This window comes from Marmota marmota, unplaced genomic scaffold (genome assembly GCF_001458135.2).
Source record: "Marmota marmota marmota unplaced genomic scaffold, marMar, whole genome shotgun sequence".
NCBI lineage: Eukaryota > Metazoa > Chordata > Mammalia > Rodentia > Sciuridae > Marmota > Marmota marmota.
The window spans coordinates 25,495,372-25,508,552 of record NW_026000153.1 but is presented as its reverse complement, the minus strand read 5'-3'; the positions used below and the strand labels follow the sequence as shown (position 1 = coordinate 25,508,552).

The 13,181-nt window shown below is 39.8% G+C and overlaps 1 protein-coding gene and 1 long non-coding RNA gene across 9 annotated transcripts in view; one reads left to right on the top strand and one right to left on the bottom strand.

Moving 5' to 3' along the window:
* The window catches only part of Grb10 (growth factor receptor bound protein 10), a 175,481-nt gene that overhangs the window by 27,339 nt on the left and 134,961 nt on the right, over window positions 1-13,181 (top strand). For 6 of the 8 annotated variants that reach the window (XM_048786618.1, XM_048786619.1, XM_048786622.1 and 3 more), the window contains exon 3: window positions 2,149-2,253. The exons of the other annotated variants lie outside the window; for them this stretch is intronic. In XM_048786618.1, the coding sequence (XP_048642575.1) occupies window positions 2,161-2,253 (93 nt within the window). In that variant the 5' untranslated portion in view covers window positions 2,149-2,160. The remainder of the gene's footprint in view (window positions 1-2,148; window positions 2,254-13,181) is intronic. 8 annotated transcript variants of the gene reach the window in all.
* LOC125611549 overlaps window positions 12,653-13,181 on the bottom strand; it is a 1,341-nt gene continuing 812 nt past the window's right edge. The window contains exon 2 of the long non-coding RNA XR_007341761.1: window positions 12,653-12,808. This is a non-coding gene — a long non-coding RNA (uncharacterized LOC125611549). The remainder of the gene's footprint in view (window positions 12,809-13,181) is intronic.

The window sequence follows — 13,181 nt, the reverse complement described above, 5'->3', positions numbered from 1 at the left end:
CGTGTGTGCTTTGTATTGTTCTAAGTGATCCCAGGGATGAGCACACTTGGTCTTCATGGTAGTCAGCGGAAGTAACTATCCCTCTCTCCAATTTAAAGGTTGAGGGTACCAGGGGCTGAGGCTGTGGCTCACCAGTAGAGCGCTCGCCTAGCACGTGCGAGGCACTGGGTTCGATCCTCAGCACCACATAAAAAATAAAAACAAATAAAAATAAAGGTATTGTGTCCAACTACAACTAAAAAAAATATTAAAAAAAAGATGAGGGTATCAAGGCACAAAGAAGTTAGATACATATTTGTGAATTTGCCTATTTGCTAAAACTTTTTTTATAATCCCCAAATTCATATTCATGGTACCCTTGTGATCATCCATGGACATGCAGAGAGCGGTGAGAAAACACACACATTCCCAGTGGAGGTTGAAGAAGGCTCTTGTACTGGGGACAAGTGTCCTTTTGGTAGTCTATGTGGTGTCGTGTTTTTCCCATTGTATTTTTTTTTGCTGTTGGTGGTGATTTCACTGTTTGAAATGGCCCCAAAGCATAGTGTTGATGTGTTTCAGAGCTCAAGAAAGCTGTAATATGGCTCATAGAGAAAATACTTGTGTTAGATGATCGTTGTTTGGGCATGAGTTACAGTGTTGTTGGCTGTAAATTCAGTGTTAATGAATCAACAATATATTTTAAGTAAGGCGTCTTTAAACAGAAACACATGTAAGCCAAGGTCATATATTGGTTGGTTGACAAAAATGTGACTAGAGCTCTGTTCCTCTATTCCCTCTATTTCCTCCAGGGCCAGTGACTCAGGATTTCCTGATTCACTAATTCAGTGTTCACGACGACTTGAGAACATAACTACTGCTCTACTTGTCCTTGGTCACACCAAGTCCCTTGGTAGCCTCTTGCCCAATTTGTTTTATTTATTTTTTTAAAAAACAGTTGTTGAGGTGTCATACACTGAGGACAATAAACTACACATTTTTTAAAATGTGTAATTTTTTGTGTTTTGATCTATGGCGGGAATCGAGGTGATGAAAATATCCATCACTTCAGTTTTTCCCATGCTCCTTTGTAGTCCTTCCTTACCCACCCTTTCCTGGATTTGTTTTCTCTCATTATAGATTAGTTTTTGTTTTCTAGAGCATTGTATAAAGGGAATCAATGTATTTTGTCTGGCTTCTTCCACTCAGCATATTTATTTTGAGATTATCTGTGTTAAAGCACATATCAATAGTTTGCTCCCTTTTATTGCTGAGTAGAATTAATGATGTCACAGTTAGATCATCCATCCACGTGGGGATGGACATTTGGATGTTTCCAGGCTTTTGCTGTTTCAAATACAGCTTCTGGAGGTTGCTTTGTCTTTATCTGTTTATCTTTCTTGGCTTATAGGAATGCCTTATCTATCCTTCTGTCATTCTTTTTGGATTTAGTCTCCTTTTGCTGAGGTCATGGACATCTGGTTTGGTGCATGACTGTGAGTCTGCTAGTTATCTGAGTTCTGGTTTAGGACAGAGTAGGGTTGAGTGGTGAGGAAGACAAAGTCCGAGGTAAGCTGAGGCACCAAGCCGTAGACAACTGTCTCTGACAGGGCTGAAAGTTCTGGATGCATGTGGATCAGTTAATTGTTCCTGAGTCTGATCTCTAGTGTCAGTGGCCAAATCACTGTGGAGACCTCAGAATCTACCCTTTATTGTATTTATTCCAGGTGTGTCATAAGGTGGTTAAAGATAATTCCTGGGAGAGCTGTCCTCAGATACCCCAGCCTTTGGTTCAGGAGGGCCCATTGTGGTCAGCATGAGCTATTTTGGGACCCTGGAGATCAGTGCAAGCTTTACTTTGGGGCTTGGGGTGGATCATTATCCAAGGTCCTGCTGTCTTGCCCCTTCTACTAAAATGACTAGCTACTTATACTGGGAACTCCTATAACTCTTGTGATACTAAAGCTTTGCATTTCTGGCATTGCCATGGACATGTAAGAGGGTGGGCCTGGGAAACTCTGGCATGATACTTACCTATATATTTATGTCCACTGTTGGTTATTTAAAACTGTAGGATAGCATGCTCTAGCACTTCTAGATGTCTCATCCCAAGAGTGACTCTTGCCAGACTCTCCTTCTGTTGTCACCATTAAAGCTTATCTTGAACAGGATTGCCCAGAAATGGAGACACAGAAGAAGAACAACCAACAGAAGCCTTGTCTGCGTGTGTACCTGCTTAGGTGGAAAACAAGAAAAGGTGCAAAAAAACAAAAAGTAAGGCATCTTGGCAATTTTGGTGTTGTTTTTTATTTTATTTTATTTTTTAATTTGTTTGTTTTGTTGTTGTTGCTGTTTTTTTGTTGTTGTTTTTTGTTTTCTTTTGGTTTGTGATCTTTATCCAGTGTTTGCAGCTACTTCAGTTTATATATAGGTTTTATGTATATGCAATGTTTTATATGTACAGCATTGTCTCTCAAAATGTTGCTTATGGTCATCTTTAAGATTCATGATTAAAAAAGAAGGTAAATTTTGCTAAGAACTTTCTGCCCTGGCCGCTCCTAAGGAAATTCAGTTCCTGAGGTAGCAAAATGAACTTGTTTCAGGGTGCTTCCCTGTGGAGAACTGCCAGGGGCTTCTCTGTGTTTCCATGTATGATCTGAAGGCCAGACATTCCAACTGTCTTTAAGAAATAGGCTTTTCTTTTTTCTTTTTGAGCATGGGGGCAGCCTGGCGACAATATTGCCCAAGAGAGTCCTCAGATCAACAGGCGGTTACAATTCATTCTAAGTTGAAAGGAGGATTAATTTTTTAACAAATTATAGTCTCAGTTAAGAGAAGATACAGGAATGTAATAACATGTGATGAGATTTATGATAAGAGGTACAACTGTGATTGAATAGCTACATGTAAAACATTTCATGCTTTCAGTAATAACAGAGCTGTGGGCCTAAAGACAGGATGGAGACGCGAAGAGGGTAACGTTTCAAAGGTGCCCTCTTCTTTGTACTGTCAAGGGATTATTTCCCTTGGATGGATTATTTCATAGATGAGTTGATGACTGAGGGCCCAGTATGTGTGTGATTGATGTGGATAATTTCATCAGAAGATGATTACTTTCTTAGTTATTGCAGTTTTTAGAGCCAATGGAGGGGGGTGGGGAGAATGTTCCTTTGAAATGACAGATCATGCAGATTTTGCCAACTTCATACCTAAAACTCCGGATGGTCATTTGTAGTGACTCTGGCTGTTTGGCACCAGTGTGGCCAGAGTAGATAATCTTTTTTTTTTTTTAAATAAAAACATTTAAAATTTTATTTTATAATTGGACATTAGGAATTTTAAAATAAAAAAATCCAAGTTTTACATAAAGAAGATTGACATGTTTGTAAACATCTAGAACATTAGAGTTTTAACAATTTCAGCATGGTACAGATTAGATTCTAGACCGATTCCAACCTTTGTAGGTGACAAAACCAGAGTTTTTGCATAATGTGTACTTTAATTTAGCATATCATTATAGAGTGTCTGACTTCTGATGGTGGTTTTGAAAGAAATGTCCTTGCAACTGTTTCCTTTTTTGTGGATGAGGGGTATATTGCTCCATTTTCTTGTTCCTGTAACAAAATTCCTAAGGCTGAGTAATGTATAGAGAAAAGAGGTAAGATGTTTATTTGGCTCACAGTTTTGGAAGCTGAAACTTCAAGATCAGGTGGCCCCATCTGCTTGACCTCTGATGAAGATCTCCTTGTCCGTATCACTACCTGGCAAAGAAGCTTAAAGGGAAATGACTGTATGTCGAAGAGGCCAAGAGCATGAGTGGCCTCACTTTGTAACAAGCCATTCTCTTAAGGACTCACCCCATAAGACCAGCATTAATCCCTTCTGAAGGCAGTGTCCTTGTGATCTAATTACTTTGCACTAATGTCCACCTCTTAAAGATTTGACCACTTCCCAGCTCTGCCACACTGGAGTTAATGGTCCAGCACATGAACCTTTGGGGGACATGCTCAAGCTACATTCCAAACTGTGGCAGTGGGAAACCTTTTATCCATGGATTTCACATTATCCATGAAAACAGACTGTTGTGCCTCAAAGTGTGTGTGATCAAGATGCATGTCATTATGCTTTACCCCAATTGGTTTCTATTCTCAGGATACTCTGGGGTTCAGAGGACCAAGTCCCAGCCACAACAGTGAAATGTAGGTGTTGCTTAATTCCTAAGCCTCAGAATCCTCAGGAGCAATAGCTGCTGAAAAATGAGTAGGGAAATATACAGATGGTCCTCAACTTAGACAGTCTCAGTAACCTCACCCCAATTTCTCTCTGCACCCAGCTGCAGCCAATTCTCCACAGAAAAGCCAGGGTGATCCTGTAAGGTCTGCTCCTGCTGTCCGGCTCCCCTGCTCATATGCTTGCAATGATGACCATCCGTTTCTCTGAGCAGTATAGTAGAGTGCTCACTGTGTGTTCTCTACTCCACCTGCCCAGCCAGTTCTTTGAGGGGCTGAAGGGTGGGAGGCTGGGAAGGGAAGAGGAGAATGGGGGTGGGGAATGGAAGAAGAAAACCCAAAACTGGGAGAGAAGGTAACAGCATGTTTGAAAAACACTTCCTCCCACTTCTCTTGAGAGCTCTGCCTTGCTAGATTAAAGGCTTAAAGACGTGTTGGGAGAAAGTAAAACATTTGGCTTTGTATAAAACCCAAACTTATTTTACCGTAAAGCCTTTTCTGTTTTTGTGGATTTGGAAGGAATTTGGGAAGCCACTCCAGTCTTCTGCTCTGCTTTGCTTGCTTCTTCTTCAAGAGCGTGTTTCCACGCCCCACTCCAGGTTGAAATTCTGCACCTGCTGCTTTGGCTTGGAGAGGACTCCTTGTCCTTCCTCAGCCTCGCCTACCACCAGTGACCAAGAGTAAGATGAGACCACTAAGGGAACTCTAAATGCCTCTAATAAGTTTTCAAGGGATCAGAATCACTCACAGCTCACTGTACAGTTTCTAGCTGTTTCAAAACAAAGCCTATATCTACCACAGTTACAACCCTTTAGCCTATATACAATCTAATCCCAAATATATAACCTTAGGGAAGACATGCACTTAGGGTACAGGATCCAGAAGAGGTTCAGCCAAGTCAGATAATCGTGGGTGTGAGAGCCAGAGAGAAACACGGAAAGAGAGTTGTCTTGTACCTATGATCTTTGGAGAAGCTGGGAGAGAATTTCACTGGAGAGATTATGGTTTGAAGAGACTGCATTGATTTGATGCATTGGAAGCAATTGGTTTAGAATAAGCTTTATCAACATTTGTAAGAAGAGTGCAGAGAGACTGAAGAGCCAGAGAGGAGATGGTAAGAGAAAGCGTTCCTCTCCTTTCCTTCTGAATATGGGAATTGCACACAAATATTTAAAACCCAAGGGAAGGAGACAGTGGGGAGGGAGAGATCAGATATAGATATAGAGGGGCAGAGCAAAGAGCGCGATCATGGGGTGAAGCAGAGGCTTTGGGCAGGATTCAGTGCTGGCAGGGGAAGCCTGAGGGCATTGGTGATAAGGAGAGGGGAGAATGATCTGTTCATCCTGAAGGGGTGTCCATTTTCTGCAGGGAGAAGGAGAATGGGATAGGGGAAGACTTGGGGTAATAGAAAAAAAGTGTTGTGGGGAAAGAATAAGAATAATGAGGATGAATGAAAGATGGCCAAAGAGTAGAAAGGTTTCCTCAGAGTATGTTTTTTGGTGGTTGCCACTACCCTCCTTTGTGTTTCCTTAGGAAAGTCATAAAGCTTTTGATTTGGTGGGTTTTTCTCTGACATGAGGGTGTTGCTGTAGTTTGAATCTCAAATGTCTCTTAAAGGTACTTGTGTTAAAGGTTTGGTCCCCAGCTGGGTACTGTTGGTAGGTTGTGGTACCTTGAGGAAGTGGGATAGTGGAAGGTCATTGGAGATTGCTCTTGAGGGGGATTGTAGGATTCCTGTCCCTTCTTTCCTTCCTTCCTTCCTTCCTTCCTTCCTTCCTTCCTTCCTTCCTTCCATGTGGTAAGAGTGTTTTTACTCTACCATTGTGCTTTTCCCATGATGTGCTGCCTTGCTGTATGTCTAAAAGCAATGGAACCAATTCATTATAGAGTGGATGGAAGCTCCGCAACTGTGAGCCAAAATAAACCTTTTATATTTATATTGTTTATTTCAGGCATTTTGTTATAGTGATGGAAATCTGACTCACACAGGTAACGACTTTTGTTTCTTTGGAAACCTGATCTTCAGGATAAAAGAAAATAAGTCACTTATCCCTTCTTTAGAGAGAATCAGCGTCTTTACTTGACTTGTGAGGTATTCAAGTCTTGCCAAGAACAAAATGCTTTAATAACTTGTCAGAAAAGACTTTATTTATCAATTAAAATGGGTGTATTTTCTATTTCAGTTCTTTTGAATTATGAGCAAAACCTCATGCAACAAAATTGGATCTAATGGATTAATCTCATTCCTTTCTCTAGCACTACTACATCAAAAACAGGGACCACATCTTGATGGAGCTTAAAATTCCAGTGCTCTTGTTAAGACATGCAGCTTGAGACCAAAATAAGAGCCCCTGGAATTAGAGTCTCTTGGCACGATGACATTAAGTTAACTAAGATAGTAACCTGTCGTCGTCGTCGTCTTTTTTTTTTTTTTTTTTTAATTCGAAACCTGGTAACCTTTAATCTTCTAAACTTGGTCAAGAACAATTAGACTATTATCAGCTTTTGTAGTATTATTTATCACTGATACCGTGGATAAAAATTGATTGTTGGCTTCTATTGATTTTCAAAATTTATTGGTCAAGGGCAGTAGAGGGGCATACAGTGGCCTTGTGTCTTCTCCTATATGTCTCTTTGGTTTGACAGTCATTGTTAGATGGACCTGTATGTCTTCTACAGTACACAAGAGAAAATGCCAATTAATTATACCAAGGAGACTAACCTAGTTGTCTGGGAAGACATTTCTTAACTGATTTAACCTAGGTTTGGCAGTTTGTGGGGAACTCTGCATGGCAGTGTAGCTTAGAACAGATATGTCACATTAAGATTATATGAGTCTCTCCAGGGTTCATGGGTAACTGATAGCACTTCCCCAAAAAGTTTTTAAGCCAACATAACATCTCCTATGTTGTAGGAGATGGAATTCTAGGATCTCAGATGGACCTTCATATTTCCAGTGTCTGGCGTGTGATGGGGACACTGTGAATCTTTTTTTTTTTTTCTCCACACAGCCGTCTGTGGAATAAATGACTGGAACAGGGTTTGCACATTTTCTGCCAAGGACCACATAGTAAATGTTTTTGACTTTGCAGGCTACATAGTCTCTGTGACTACCCAGCTGTCATTTTGGTGTGAGAGCAGCCGTACATAACATGAAAATGGGTAGGTTTGGGTTTGATTTCTAAAAACAGTCAGTGGCCAGTAGACCCCTGAAATAGAGGATCGTCTACCCAAATGTCAGCTGTTTAAATTGGACCTGGGATTGGTTTTACTTGATATGGTAAGATGTAGAAATGACTGTCATGAAGGAATAAATTTATATTCATAGTTCTCTAGAAGTAGCAGGAAGGTCCCATGCAGGGTATGTGGAAAAACACCAGGGTTCATCAGGAAGCTAAGGGACTGAAGGAGAACAGGGCAAGAAGATTTCTTGTGGTTTCCACAGGAAGCAACAGGTACAGAAGGCAAGCTGTCACTCAGATTCTACAGCCACGTTGTTCCTGGTGAAGCTCCTTTGGCTTCATGCTTCTTTGCCCCATTCTCAGCCACATTGGGGATAGAGCATCCCTACCTAAACTTACACATGAGCCTGATTGGGAAGAGAGGGCTGCACACCTTTCACAGGGTTTGCTGAAAGAGTGAGATTAAGACAATCAGATGCTGGGGTCTTCAGTGCTTTATAATTTAACCACGGATCTCAGTCCAGCGGATCCAAAGGGTGATTAAGGTATAACTTCTTTGGACTTTGAAGAATTTTCCTGTAGGTAAAAATAAGTCTAACACCATGATTCACATTTCATTACAGGGACAAGTGTGGATTGAAAAGATTCTGGAGTATATATGTTTTCTAAAGTGTTCAAATCCAAGGGCTATTTTATATTTTATTTCTGATGAAGTTTTGGACATTTCCCAACCATTACAGGATCTTGTTCAAAGTGAAGTCAAATCTGAATGCCTTGTTTTCTTATAAACTGTTCCATGTGAAATGTTGTGGTGGTGGGGGGTATGGTTGGTAATGTAGGTGTCATGGTTATTTCCTTCCCGTCCTTTTTGTTTTGAGGGGCTAGAGATTGACCACAGGGTTTCACACGTGCTAGGCAAGTGCTCATCCACAGAGTTAAAACCCTAATCTTCCTTTACATTTTTTTAAATTTAATCAATTTAATTTTTGTTTAACTTTTGTTTTCTTTTTAATAGGTTACATGTGCAAAGATTTTCCCTTACATGCGAAAGCTTTCAGTAATTTGTAAATTCCTAGAAAAGTAATGACACTAATTGGAAAAAAAAAAAAGAAATTTAATGAATCTAGAAAAATGTATGAAAATGTAAGTTTTTTTTTCAGTGACTCCAATTTTAGTTCTGTAGGTAAGTAATCTACACTTAATAATGGTGTTCTTTCTTCTCTCCCATATACCCCTTGGCAATATCTGGGGTTTACTTGCAGGTAGGTAGGATGCTTTGATATTTGGGGAAGCTGATGCCACTCTCTCCCCGCTGTGCCTTTCTGTGATTCTCTAGTCTGACAACCTGCAGGATTTCCCTGTGGTTCTTTCCTTGTCCAAGAGGTACTGTGTTTGTAATGTCATGGTATCTGTGTCCTAACTGTGAGATCAGGACAGTGGTGCTGATCTGTTCTACTCACGTGACTAAGCTTCAATTTATAAATGTATTCATATTGTCATATGTACTCATCAACCCATTGGGCAGGGATATTCTCTCCTGTGAATGCAGCAATGAAAAGGTCTGTGTGAGGAGTTCACGTTGGTCCTCTCAGTACTCCAGAAGGCTCGTGGTATCTTCCTCTGGTGAAGCATTTAGGATGGAGAGATTCCGGTACGCTCTGCCTGTGGGTGACTGAGGCTATTTTATGTGATTCTCCTTGCTCACGTTTGCTCTTGACTTTGTCCATTGATGCAGGTCTTGAACCAGTGGGGTCCCTCCTTAAAAGGAACCCTTGAGGGTTGGGTTAGCAATCCTGCCATGTACCTCCATTGCTGCACACAAGGCACTGCCAAAGTGAAGACCATGCCTCGGTCATGGTGCCAGGGGTGAGAGGACCTGGAAGTGGAAATCAACTTCTAGCATTGACCTCTCCTTGCTCATAGGAACTCAGTGCCACTTTTGGAAGGCTTATGTAGTGGTTCAGGGCTCTGGCTACGGATTTAGGGAGAGCAGAACCCGAATACTGACCATAGAGCTTCCCAGCAGTATAACCAGAAGCAGAACTTTCATGCTCTGTCTCCTGTCTCTTAAGTGAGAACAGTCAGTGTTGTCTCCACACCAGACTATGAAGGGGACTTGATGCTTCACACAGTGGGGGTAGAGGCGTGGGTTACAGCTGTCACAGGGTGAGGCACTGCTTAGTGGAGCTGCATGTTCTGACCTCTACTCATGTTTCCAGGTCATTGAAACAGATTCAAAATCATGTACAGGTATTAAAAATCTACCCTTTCTTATTGGGAGGCTCACCAGACCGTAGTGGAACGGGCTGTTGATACTTGAATAGAATTTGCCAGCAAGTCTTTTTCAAAAGCTGAGAATATAAAACTGTAGACCCTTGTTTCTAATAACATGTAGTGTGAGGCAAGGGTGTTCTTTTCTGCTTCAGGTGATTAAAATAGCTGTTTATTCTAGGCCTTCTCCTTAGTCCATTGATACATTATGAAAGGAAAGCTAAACTTGGTGCTTTAGAGGGATTCTTTATATTTGTATAGAAAAAAAGATGTTTAAAAGGTAGAAAACATACCAGGTACAGCTTCGAGTGAGGGTCTAGCGTTTATGGCATTTCTAGTAACTGACTATACTTACATTTATACTTACACTTAAATTTGTATTTATACTTCCATTTGTATTTATATTTAGTTTCCCCTTCTTGGCCCTCAGAAAATGATGCATGATTCTTCAAAGCTGTATTGCATTTTTTCCTCCCAAATTTTGCCCCCTGCAAACATCATATAAAAGGAAAAATTTGAAGAGAAGAAATGAGAGTAATGATTCTATTCTTTGTAAACACCTGAGGAACTTCAAACAAGACTTTCCCCCACCCCCGAGATTTCATTTTCATTGACTTAGGGATAGCCTGGGCACCTGAAATTTTACAAACTCTCCCCCAAATTATAATGTGCATCTCAGGAGTTGGGGCCAAGTTAGGGTGATTCTCAAGCTTCATTGTGCAGTAGAATCCCCCAAGGGCTTGTGAAAGCACATACTGTAGGGCTACACTCTTGGAATTTCTGATGTAATTGGTTGGGTTCATGGCTCCACAACTGGCATTTGAATAAACCCCCAGGTGATGCCCATGCTGTTTGTCCTGGGACCATAGTTTGAAGCCATAGGCACTATAGATTAAAAGATCATGGGTTTCTGGACTGAGCTCCATCACCACTTTCAGGTCCCTTTTTCCAGACCTGGGACCATCATCTCCTCACTATAATTTCTTCATGTGAACAGCGGATTAATAATAGTGGATACTCTGTGTGCACATGTGTATTTACACATAGACAAATAAGTGTAAAGCACTGAGCCAAGTTCCTGCTGTAAACAAGCACATCAGCATCTTTTCCCCTATGACAAATTTTAATAATTTATTAGTAAGAACATCCAAATCTGTGATTTTCTTTATATTGTGAGGTGGGGGTGGAGGAGGTTGAGTTTGACTCAATTTCATCTTTTGTGTTTTTTTTTTCCTTTTTTAATTTGGTGATGGCTGGGATTGAATGCATGACTTTGTGCTGACAAGCACTCTCTACCTGTGAGCTACACCCCAGCCTCTTTTATTTTATTATATTTTTAAAAATTATATATATATTTAGATAGGGTCTTGCTAAGTTGCCCAGGCTGGACTTGAACTTCTGATCCCTCTTGCCTCAGTCTCCCCAGGAGCTGGAATTACAGGTATGAGCCACTGCATACCTGTATTTTCTATTTTAAGAGCTTTTCCTTTACTTTGATTTTGTTGAATATTTTAACAAAAATTATGATATCATTGAATTTTCTAAGGTTTTTTTTATGAATGCCTATCAAATTATTCTTGATTTAAAAATTATTTTTTCTCTTGATAAACTTTTACATTCTTACATTTTTAAAAGATTTATCTATTTTATTATCTTTCTTGGATTTTAATAAATTTTGTCATGTTTTGCTCTCACTTGTTTTTGACTATTCTTCCTTCTGCCTTAAGAATGGATTTGTGTTGTTCATTTATTTTATTTCTTTCTGTTATAAAAGACACAAGTGTCATGATAACTAGTTTTCCTCCTCTTTTATTTCTCTTGCCTCTTTTATTTGTCTTGACACATGATTGTGTATATTGTCCTAATTGTCTACAGACTATTATTGTATCTTAATTTCCTCCTTGGCCCAGTTATTTAGGCCAGAGTTTGGTTTTAATTTTCAAATGACTAAGTTTTTCTTTCTTTTAAACATGTATGTAATTAATTTCTGGTTTTGTTATATTTGTCTATGGTGTGGAATCCCTTGCCAAATGGACACACAGTCCCTATATCAGCACCTCAACCCCTGAGATTCCATTTGCAGCTTCAACCAGACCAAGAAAAAGTGACCTATAATAGGTTCTTCCTTGGAGCCACATTTTTTTTTTACACAATACTTTTATTTATTTATTTTTAGTGGTGCTAAGGCTTGAATCCAGTGCCTCACATGTGCTAGGCAGTACTCTATCACTGAGCTACAACCCCAGCCACAGAGCCATATTCTTAACCACTAGAGATCTTTGAATTTGTTCTTTGTGTTTTAGTCTTTTTAAAATAATAAACTATAGGAGTTTGCAAATGTGATTTTTTTTCATAAATGTGCATTTGTTTTTTTCTTAACACACACAGCTTATGCATTCTTTTTACCCTAGTTTTATTTCTTGTTGTGCCCTGTGTGATGAATCCAAGTTTCTAATAGCAGGTGGTTTTTCTCAGTTTCTCAGTGAGAATCCTTTTTTTCTTTTATTGTAATATTGGGGATGGAACTCAGAGGTGCTCTACTATTGAGCTACATCCCCAACATTTTTTTAACATTTTTGAGATGAGATTTTGCTTAGTTATCCAGGTTGTCCTTGAATTTGCTATCCTCCTGCCTCAGTGTCACTATGCCCAGCTTCTTTTGCATCTTTAGTTATTTATTTTTAATGGAAACGTTTTATTAAATTATAACACTCATTCTTATAATTTTAGGCTCATGTATTTTGATTCATTGCTTTTTGGAGGATAAAAGCTGGATGCTGTTTTTATGTATTATCAACTACACTGTCATCCAATGCATCATATTTTTAAAATTTGAATTAGTATTTTTTTGCCTTAAATTGTATTTTGCCACCACTACTTTCATTGTGTCTGTTTGTACTTGGTTTTTATATCTGTGCCCATTCTGTCTCTGCCTCTCCTTTTTCTCTTTTTAAAGCTTTTCTATTTCAATTTGCCTCAAGTGTTTTTTTATGTTAGAATATTTTTAATAGTGTCCTGAACCAGAGATAATTGGAGAGTTGACATTTATTGCAACATGTCATGTATCTTTTGTCATAAATTGTTTCTGTTTCACATGTTTCTTCATTTGTCTGTTCTCTGTTTTCCCTTTGATGTATTATTGGGTTCCTTTTTGCCGCAGTCTGGCTGGGCACAAATGCCGCAGTCTGGCTGGGCACACAATCACGAGCCACCACACAGCTTGTAGATTCAAACAGCAACTCTTTATTCCCGAACTCACACCAGCCGTCTACAATCACGTTCTGGGGAAATCCACGTTCTCTGCCCAAATCCACATCCACTGGGCTTCTGTCTCCCAAAAAATACTGTCTGAATCCCGTGAGAACTCAAGGGGAACTCAGGCAGCAGGATGCGCCCTATTCCCAGCAGGAATAATCTTAAACCTTAAACCTAGAACCTAAACCAGGAACGCCCTAAACCCGATTATCTTAAACCGGGAACACCCTAATCCGCCTTGGTCCTTGAGCAAGGTCACCTACAT